This window comes from Homarus americanus, unplaced genomic scaffold, assembly GCF_018991925.1.
Source record: "Homarus americanus isolate GMGI-L3 unplaced genomic scaffold, GMGI_Hamer_2.0 scaffold833, whole genome shotgun sequence".
NCBI lineage: Eukaryota > Metazoa > Arthropoda > Malacostraca > Decapoda > Nephropidae > Homarus > Homarus americanus.
The window spans coordinates 150,208-161,198 of record NW_024738481.1 but is presented as its reverse complement, the minus strand read 5'-3'; the positions used below and the strand labels follow the sequence as shown (position 1 = coordinate 161,198).

The 10,991-nt window shown below is 42.3% G+C and overlaps 1 protein-coding gene across 1 annotated transcript; it reads left to right on the top strand.

Moving 5' to 3' along the window:
• The first annotated feature begins 933 nt into the window (after positions 1-933).
• On the top strand, positions 934-10,624 carry LOC121874050. The gene is made up of 7 exons (XM_042377917.1): positions 934-2,912; positions 4,290-4,374; positions 4,526-4,657; positions 4,884-5,059; positions 5,262-5,433; positions 5,674-5,885; positions 7,846-10,624. Exons 1-7 carry the CDS (start codon positions 2,703-2,705, stop codon positions 8,662-8,664), a joined length of 1,806 nt encoding a protein of 601 aa, XP_042233851.1. The 5' UTR covers positions 934-2,702; the 3' UTR covers positions 8,665-10,624.
• Positions 10,625-10,991: the final 367 nt, after the last annotated feature.

Genomic DNA, 10,991 nt, shown 5'->3' with positions numbered 1-10,991 from the left:
TGCATTGGACTGTCTATGGACGACAGTAGACTGCCAAAGCAGCTACTTTACAGTCACCTAACAAATAGTAAACGTAACTCTGGCAGGCAACTGAAAAGGTATAAGGATAGTCTTAAGACAAACTTGGAAAAAGTGCCAAATCGACCCCCTCACCTGGTAGACAGTCTCTCCACACCGTAACGCTTGGGGGAGCACCACACAAGAAGGTGTCAATACTTTCGAGTTAGCCCGACTGTATACCGAGGCAGACAAGCGCCAATACCGGAAAGACGCTGCCGCCGCCCCTCCCGCACTAGGTGTAGCCCTCCACACGTGCATCTGTGGACGACCCTTCCTGTTCTGTATCGGTCTCTCTAGTCACCTCAGAGCACAGGAACGAATGTGATATCCTTAATAACTCATATCTTTGTATTATAGCTGGATGATCGTCATACTCAGTTCCGAGTGACAGTAATGTAGTAGTGGTATGTGTGTGTGTGTGTGTGTGTGAGAGAGAGAGAGAGAGAGAGAAAGAGAGAGAGAGAGAGAGAGAGAGAGAGAGAGACACCAGTATTTTCCTACATTAATTGTTCAGAGTTACAGCCCTTGGATTCTTACGGTGATGTGGGGCTAAATATTATTATTATTATTATTATTATTATTATTATTATTATAATTATTATTATTATTACAAGTAGTACTACTACTAGTAGTAGTAGTAATAGTAGTAGTACTAGTAATTATAGTACAGCATCAGTATTATTATTATTGCTCTTATTATTTTGAAGTGGTTTATTTTTTAAGTACTAAATGTGAAGAAATAATTTATTTTGTTTATAATTTCTATGATATTTTTCAAATCGATATATTTTGTTTTGTTCATATGATGTAAATAATATTTCCCCCCTGTGTTAGAATAAATTATAATTTCAGGTTTATATTGTAATTTAGTCTTTTTCTCTCTTGTTCCAGATCATTCACCTCACAGAAGCTGCCGATACACCGCCCACTGAACTGCATCCACCCAGCCCACCTTCACCCCAGCCACCCACACAACCATCCACTCATATCTGTCTAGTCACCCACCTACCACGCCCATCTTTCTAGTCAATTGGCGGCCCACCCAGACGCCCAAACCGATACCCAGACACCCACACACCTGCTACATACTCTCATACCTGCAAGAAACTCACACATCTGCCAGATAGACACCCACACACCCGCCCATTACGGACCGACAACAGATAACAGTACGGCAGACTCCTCACTGTTCATCAGCGCCGGACGCCTCAGTCACCTCAGCCTGGAACACACGACGGACCTGATGTTCTTCCTGTGATGTTAGAAATTATAGGTGGAAGACCTCCTGGGAGCCAATCGTCGCTCTAGTGCCAGAGGAACCACAATTCTTCAGTTCCTCTTCTCCTCCTGCAGTGACCAATATGCTGGCTGTAGTACTGTAGAAAAGAACACTTCGAACCGCCTCTGGAACACCACCTGGAAACCGAAACCGTAACGTGTTATCATAGAAGTGTTCGTGAAACCGCAAGCCTCACGCTCCTCTTCTCCTCCCACCAGTGGTCAACACAGTGTTTATGATACAGGAGAGAAAAAAATACACACCAGACACCTCGCCTCTTCTGGCAGACCTCCTGGAACCTGTCATCTTGCCGGTGTCAGAGAAGCCACGAGACTCATTCTTCTCTCCTCCGTCCACTGGTCAACACATTGCTTGTGTTACTAATAAAAAAAAAGGAGCCAGACGCCTCGTTCATGAATAGCCAAGGTTATCGGGGTTCCTCAGCCGACAGAAAAACCCGTCGTCGTCGTCGCTGCGTCGTTCACTCCAGACGTCCAGTTCTTTGATGTAGACGCGAGGCTGGAGATAGCGGCGTGATAGCGTCGTGGATCGTCCTCAAGGTGGACACCTGTCATCACCTAACGTCATCCAGCGGACACGATAATTGGCCCGTGTCGTAGAGTACATCAGGAGGAGGCTAGAGCAAGGGAACAACAGTTCTACCCACTTTTAAATATCAAGAACTCGAGTGTCATTTGTCAAGAAATAAGTTATAAGATTTTTCTAGAATTTTGAAGCTTATCTTTGGTAGGGAACTTAAGACTTCCTAATCCTAGCAACTGATGACTTCTTAATAAACTGCAACAAGACAGAAACGTAGAGGATAATCATAACACACAGTCTTGTATATAATTTTTTACTCTTTACTTAGCGTAGAAATCGAGAGGAATCGTCGAAAATAAGACATTCATCGTGAAAGTAAAGAAAGCGTGTCAGAATCGACAACATTGTGCTACAAGAGTTACTGTCAGTTCCTAGAAGTCTGCTTTATCAACCTCCGGAGGCAACAACAACCTTCCCTGGCTGGCACCTCTGATAGGGAGAGGGAGCCAACCAGCCTCCCTTCTTAACTGTTCCCAGACCTCCCTCGCTCCTCTCACAGTCTTCCTCACCTAGATTCCCTCCAACAATAACCTCCCTCACACGATCTCCATCTCCCTCAGTTCCAATACCTACATCCCCCTCCTTACCTCACTTTCTCCCTCACTACCTCTTACACCTCTCCGTCAGCCATTACAGCAGTGAGCTTGGGTGTCCAGGGGAGGATGAGGATGGTGGGGCGCGGCACCCCTAGAGGCTCCCCCGCCCAGCAGTAGCTCCTCCCCGCCGCCCCTCCCTCATCCTCACTCATCCTCGTCACAGTATGTCCAGCTCCCACTCGTCGGGGTCCTCGGGGGGGCGGGTTTCGGGGGCGTGGCCGCACCCGGTGACCGCTGGAGCCGCCCTCACACCCAAGAACCTGTTGAGACATCACAAGTTGCCCACTGCCGCCCACCTCCACACTCCCACGGCACCCCCAGGCCTTGACCTTTCACGCCCCCTTCTCCTGTACACCAGTTACAACTCTACGAAGGTCAGTACACACCCACTACACTCAACCAAGGTCAGTACACACCCACTACACTCAACCAAGGTCAGTACACACCCACTACACCCAACCAAGGTCAGTACACACCCACTACACTCAACCAAGGTCAGTACACAGTCACTACACTCAACCAAGGTCAGTACACAGTCACTACACTCAACCAAGGTCAGTACACACCCACTACACTCAACCAAGGTCAGTACACACCCACTACACTCAACCAAGGTCAGTACACAGTCACTACACTCAACCAAGGTACACAGTCACTACACTCAACCAAGGTCAGTACACACACCCACTACACTCAACCAAGGTCAGTACACAGTCACTACACTCAACCAAGGTCAGTACACACCCACTACACTCAACCAAGGTCAGTACACACCCACTACACTCAACCAAGGTCAGTACACACCCACTACACACCAGGTCAGCACACACCCACTACACTCAACCAAGGTCAGTACACAGTCACTACACTCAACCAAGGTCAGTACACAGTCTACACTCAACCAAGGTCAGTACACACCCACTCACACTCAACCAAGGTCAGTACACACCCACTACACTCAACCAAGTACACAGTCACTACACTCAACCAAGGTCTGTACACACCCACTACACTCAACCAAGGTCAGTACACAGTCACTACACTCAACCAAGGTCAGTACACAGTCACTACACTCAACCAAGGTCAGTATTCAGTCACTACACTCAACCAAGGTCACAGTCACTACACTCAACCAAGGTCAGTACACACCCACTACACTAAGGTCAGTACACAGTCACTACACTCAACCAAGGTCAGTACACAGTCACTACACTCAACCAAGGTCAGTACACAGTCACTACACTCAACCAAGGTCAGTACACACCCACTACACTCAACCAAGGTCAGTACACACCCACTACACTCAACCAAGGTCAGTACACAGTCACTACACTCAACCAAGATCAGTACACACCCACTACACTCAACCTGTAATCAATTTCATTAAGAGTTTCTGTAAACATCTTCTACCTGGCCGCCTCCCTTATATAGATTATATATATTTTGTGCTAAAAAACGTGGCCTTGAGGAGAGGTGACAGTGGCTGTTTACTGGACCTCATTGCCAAGGTCATTTGTCTGATAAGAGAACTTGCAGGTAAAATGGGTCCTGGTCCCAATAGGTCCCATTCTATCCTAAACTGACCATTGGAATTGGGGACATTTGGTAGTGTGGGTCCATTTGGACTGGTCCTCGTTCTAATGGACTGATTATATTAGTTTAAGACAAATTATACCGGGACCAGTTAGAACAGCCCACATGAATGTTTAAGACTCCTATGAGAGGTTCACATATCTCTGATGTGCTTACAGGTGAGGGGCGTGTCACTGCGGCCGGGGAGGGAGGGAGGCCTCACACCTGTGGGTCCTGCCATCGTTATCCCGGAGTCTTACACAGGTGAGATACTGACACCTTTTTTATTAATAATTATCGTTGAAATGAGTACAGCTTCTTCCATTACCTGGTACTGAAGTGGCCTTAATGAGTACAGGCTGAGTGACTTCCGGCCTATCAGAGCAATATAGTAACCCTGTTTTGTCCCTCCTAGGATGGTTCGCCATAGTGACGAGTGACGGCCACACAGCGCCCTTTTTCTCCACGGTGGAACAGGTCGCTACTAGCCAGGTCTCATTCTTCCTCACCCGCTACGACGTGCCGGCCTACACCAACCTGCACGACGGTGAGTATTAACGCTGTGACATAACCTGTACATTATGGTGAAAGACAGTGTGATGTCTAACCTACACTACGGCCTCCAAACCCGAAAATACTAACATTTATGAAAAAGACAAGTCATCATTATCAAGCAATATAATACATCTTTTGTCATTGTACTCATTCCTATTTTATCGAGTTATCGTCCGGGAAGTGACACTAACATAGTTCCCCCTCTCACTCCATTATAGAGAATGGACGCGTGACGTATCAGAAGACTGTGGTTCAGAGCGGCCACGTCCTCAAGCTGTTGGGGATCTTCGAGGACCTCAACGCCAAGAAGACCAACAGCGGAGGCAGAGGTCGAGACGCCATGTCCGTCTTCAACTGTAATAAATATGCTCAATGTCTCAACTACAGGAACGAGGTAAGGAAAATATGTAGAGATAAATAATCTCGAAATTTATGTTTTATATACGTGACATTTCTTAATTTAATACTTTTATTCATTAATTTAAATGGCTACTTTGCCTGGTAAAGCTAATCATCCTTTACTATTGTGTTTTAATATAAATTTTTCTGAGGTACAGTATATAAGACAGTATTAACAGCGAGTTCTTCACCCCCAGGTTGTGTTCTTGCCGTTCTCAGCGTCTGGTCGGTTCTACACGACGGCCCACAAGACGAGTAAGAACCCCAACCACGTGTACCTCATGGCCCACATCCTGAAGAACCACAAACTACCCCTCACTGTCCGCCTCGTGTGTGGCTACATGCCTCGTGTTCCCTGTAGCTTTACTGGTAGGTGTTCCCTGTAGCATTACTGTCCACCGTGAGCCTCAGGCCACATCAGTTGGGTGTCATGCGCTGTGTTTCCTCTGGCAGATTATTGTCATGAGACTGTACTGTAGCTCATAGCTTCACTCTTCCGCCTGTCTTTCATGACCTTAATCTTCATGTATGTGATATCTGTAGTCGTCACAGAAGGAGGTGGTGATGCTGACCTACACGACTCTCACTAATACCTCTCTCCGCCCTTAGGTGTGCTACGTCTGGAACAGTCTCAGAAGGAGGCGGTCATCCTGGCCTGCACCATGACCAACGAGGCTCAGGCCACGCTGTTTGAGATCGACGTGTCGTCCAACTTCGTGTTGACGCCGGTGAAGGACCCGGTGTTCCCCAAGACGCCCATCTTCCTCAAGACCGTCTCCTACTGCGAGGACGAGGCCGACGCCTGGAGGAGGCAGATCAAGGTGGGCGTCGACTGGATCCTCTAGTGCATGACTTGTCTTCCTCTGGTGCTGTAAGTCTTCTTCTCTCCTGATAAACCTTTGACTTCTTAGTGTAAATCTAAACCTGTCGCTTGTAGATCTATTTACTGGTGTTTGAGGTCTTATGATGCTTGTAAGTTATCTTCCAGTGCTTATAAATATTGCTTGGTTCTTGTAATCATCATTTTTTGCTTTTAAATCTTGTACCTGTTCTTCTATGCCATCTTCCTGTGCCTGTGAAATATTCCTCTAAACCTTCTAGGTGAGTAAGACTTTGTTCAGTGATTATTATTAACCTTTATCTTCGACTGTAAACTTATTTTTGATTATTAATTTGATACTTGTGTGTTTCATAGTGTTGCTTGTGTGTTTAATAGTGTTGCTTGTGTGTTTAATAGTGTTGCTTATATGTTTAATAGTGTTGCTTGTGTGTTTAATAGTGTTGCTTGTGTGTTTAATAGTGTTGCTTGTGTGTTTAATAGTGTTGCTTGTGTGTTTAATAGAGTTGCTTGTGTGTTTAATAGTGTTGCTTGTGTGTTTAATAGTGTTGCTTGTGTGTTTAATAGTGTTGCTTGTGTGTTTCATAGTGTTGCTTGTGTGTTTAATAGTGTTGCTTGTGTGTTTAATAGTGTTGCTTATATGTTTAATAGTGTTGCTTATATGTTTAATAGTGTTGCTTGTGTGTTTAATAGTGTTGCTTGTGTGTTTAATAGAGTTGCTTGTGTGTTTAATAGTGTTGCTTGTTGCTTTTATCTTTAATAGAGTTGCTTGTGTGTTTAACAGTGTTGCTTGTGTGTTTAATAGTGTTGCTTGTGTGTTTAATAGTGTTGCTTGTGTGTTTAATAGTGTTGCTTGTGTGTTTAATAGTGTTGCTTGCTGCTTTTATCTTTAATAGAGTTGCTTGTGTGTTTAACAGTGTTGCTTTTATCTTTGATAGTGTTGCTTGTGTGTTTAATAGTGTTGCTTGTGTGTTTAATAGAGTTGCTTGTGTGTTTAATAGTGTTGCTTATATGTTTAATAGTGTTGCTTGTGTGTTTAATAGTGTTGCTTGTGTGTTTAATAGTGTAGCTTGTGTGTTTAATAGTGTTGCTTGCTGCTTTTATCTTTAATAGAGTTGCTTGTGTGTTTAACAGTGTTGCTTTTATCTTTAATAGTGTTGCTTGTGTGTTTAATAGTGTTGTTTGTGTGTTTAATAGAGTTGCTTGTGTGTTTAATAGTGTTGCTTGTTGCTTTTATCTTTAATAGTGTTGCTTGTGTGTTTAACAGTGTTGCTTTTATCTTTAATAGTGTTGCTTGTGTGTTTAATAGTGTTGCTTGTGTGTTTAATAGTGTTGCTTGTGTGTTTAATAGTGTTGCTTGTTGCTTTTATCTTTAATAGAGTTGCTTGTGTGTTTAACAGTGTTGCTTGTGTGTTTAATAGTGTTGCTTGTGTGTTTAATAGTGTTGCTTGTTGCTTTTATCTTTAATAGAGTTGCTTGTGTGTTTAACAGTGTTGCTTGTGTGTTTAATAGTGTTGCTTGTGTGTTTAATAGTGTTGCTTGTGTGTTTAATAGTGTTGCTTGTGTGTTTAATAGTGTTGCTTGTGTGTTTAATAGAGTTGCTTGTGTGTTTAATAGTGTTGCTTGTATGTTTAATAGTGTTGCTTACATGTTTAATAGTGTTGCTTGTAAATCTGCCAGTGCTTGTAGTTTGTTAGCTATACATACAAATGTGTCGTTAGTAAAGTACTTAACAAATTTAGGTTAAGAATATGAGACTGTCGTAATAGATGTGTTGTCTCTTGAGGTCCTTCAGTCGATAAATTCTGGTGAAAATAAGATGAACTAGAGTCAGGATTAAGGAGTCATACCAAGGGTTCACAGTTGACATGGTGCTGCTTAAGGGGACCCTGTGTGTGTGTGTTGACCCAAAGGCTTAGTTTAGTTGTATTCTCCTCCCTCAGGTGACTCACCATGTGACGGAGAAGAGATCAAAGTCTCTGTGTCGGACCGTCAGTGAGCAGCCACGGCCCGTCAGCTTCGCTCTCCTGACCGACCATGACAGGAAGAAGGTCAGAGGCCGCGATAAGTCGAGGGATCGTCTGGCTGGCCTCCGCATTGGTGACAGAAGTCGAGAAAAGAGCAAGGAGAACATTCTGCGTAACAGGAGTAGAGACAGACTTCTGGTGGACAGAAATAAAGATTGGTTTCTGGACAGAAACAAGGAGAAGCATTTGGATAAGACAAAAGATAAACTAGAGGACAACGGTAAAGACAGGTTACAAGGGAAGTCTTCCAATAAGCTGAGTGAGAAAGGTCAGCAGGACCAGAGGAAGCTGTCGAAGCAGAACACCTACATCTTCCAGAACGGGCGGAGCACCAAGGTCCAGGAGAAGAAACAGGAGGCGGACGCTATCAGTCGACTCAATAAGTCGATAGAGAACCTAGACTACTCGAGGGTAGTGGACGACATCAGCCCGGTGCAGGAGGACGAGGATGGCGAGGAACACTACGCCGAGATATGCGAGTATTTCATGAACAAGAACGGCGTCTCGAGCAAGAAAGACAATAATAAACGTGAGAAAAGAAAATCTACAGGTGATAGAGACCATAATGTTCATGATCCTCAGTGTAGTGACCATGACAACAACCTCAGCTTCACCCTCCTTAAAAAAGACATCGGGGGTTACTATGTGAAGATCCCGGGGTTTGAGGTGCCGAGAGCTGACTTTGAACCCGGTACGAACAGTGACCCGAACAGGAGTTACGATTCTCTGTGTTAGACAAGTCTTAGTATTATTCTTTTATATAAGTATTTCACGTCTGTTTCACTGGTTTGCTTCAATTATATCTCGTAGTGTAAGATATTTACGACTGAGTTAAGAGAGAATCTGTCAGTGTGTAGTGATGAATTATCTGGACGTGAGAAAACTATTAAACTCAACTCATGAGCTTAAACACTAAACGGGGCTTAAGAGTTACACAGTCAAGCTCCAGGTTCAGTTATCCAAAATGATGGGAATTTATAATGCACATTTCATTAAATCAACATTATAGAAAATATATATACGTCAAGGTTGAAGTGTTGTACAGTGCCTTCACAAGCTCAGTGATCCAACAGTACAAGTGATCGATCGTGATAATTCACCAGTCAAGAAAATATATTTATAAAACAAACATTAACACATGAATTACTTAGAGGAAAACTTCAATGCTCAAATGTGTCTTTCTAACTTAGTGTTATTTGTTGCTGCAATGTCTCTTTATGTATTTGTTAATGATGAAGTGTAAACAAAGAGTAAACACAAGTTAGTACAACAGGTGAAGACTCAGGCAGGTGTTGAACATTAAAACATCATCACCTACACCTGCCTGTCAGACAACGGAGTGAGGCTGAAGAAACCATTATATTAAGAGGTGACTCATCGAAAGGACTCCTGTCTAATAAGCCCTAACCTGACCATTATTGACATCGGGGTCCACTTCCTAATGGGCCTAAATTCTAATGGTTTAACTTAAGTTTCATTACAGCTAGGACCAACTAGATCTACAAGTGATTAATCTGATTTATTTGTATTCATTATGACTTCCCAATAAAGTCAAGTGTTGCGTCTTTATTAAACCTGGGCTCACATAGTCGAGTATCACCTTCAAGTATTATCTTAGTCATTCATACAATCTCCCTTGTTCCACTGTTTGTATATTTCATCAATGTTTATTTTCTTGATTTGTTATTCTGTCTGTGTGTTGTTTGACTATACAGTATAATTGACCAATATTTTGTTTTCCCGAAGGATATAATACATTAAATAATGGATTCTGAACTGTTTATAATATCTAGTCAGTTTTGGGTTTATTCTTTGACATAAAAATAAAACGCATCAGGATTCTGTATAATTGTACGAGTGTTACGTATAAATGAACCATAAACCATATTGACGGAAAGTATTACAGGTTAATGCGCTGATAACTGATGACTTTATGTGGAAGAATATAACTAATGGGCTAATAAGAGAGAAAACATACAGGTGGATTACTACAATATCTTGTGTTAACTCATATACTCACTGGCACTTCAGGAATCTAAGATACTGATTGGTTGAAGGTTTTCGCGCCTTATACGAGTTTAACTGAGACAAACTTTATATCAAGAAGACGAGGGTCATCGCATTTATACCCGATACTGTACTGTACATGGTATCGGATCCTCTATAGTGATGAAACAGAAGCATTTATACCTTACACTTGGTATTAGGTTCTAAGCAATACAAAGACGCCCTGCACTTATAACTTTTGATACATGGCATTAGATTTCCATGCAAAAATCACATTCTAGCACTATATATTATTAGCACTATATATTATTAAACACTATACAAGGAACAGAATTCAATCAAACATAAGTAAACAGACCCCGGCATTTATACAAACAAAATCTAATCCCCGGTATCTATACTTACTGTATTGAACCCTACACAAAGAGGATACCAGAGCATTTATCGGAACACTGAGTGATATTCACATGTCTTCAGTATAGTGTTAACTGTAATTAAAGACTGTATGTTATGTAATGCGTGAGTACTTGTACGTATGATACAGTATGGCAGCTTCTATTGTTGTATTTGGTGTATAAGGAAACATACCAGTGTATTCTTGTGGCCATTTTGTATACATTAAGGCATTTATGAGTGTTGTAAGAGACATATCAGTGTGTAAATTAAACTTAATACTGAATAATATACAGAGTTGTGTTTTATTTACATTTACCCTATTTACAAATATTAAAAAAAAAATACATTCGATGATGACATACCTCCTTACCCCCACCCCTTACACCTCACCCTGCCTTTACCAGGGTTACTTATATTAAATACTCTTCAACAACCAAGGCTTTATTTAACTAAGTAATCCACGCAAAAAACAAACAAAATCCTCCGAACAACCAATTTTCAATATAAATTTGCCACTTAAGAAATGTGTCATTGCTGTACTCAATCCAAGCCCTTGAGTGCATTGTACACTTAGTACAATGTATAAACCCCTAAAGTAGAAAAAAAATTACTTGATCCCTTGAGTACGATGACTGAACCCCTTGAGTACTATGTCTTAA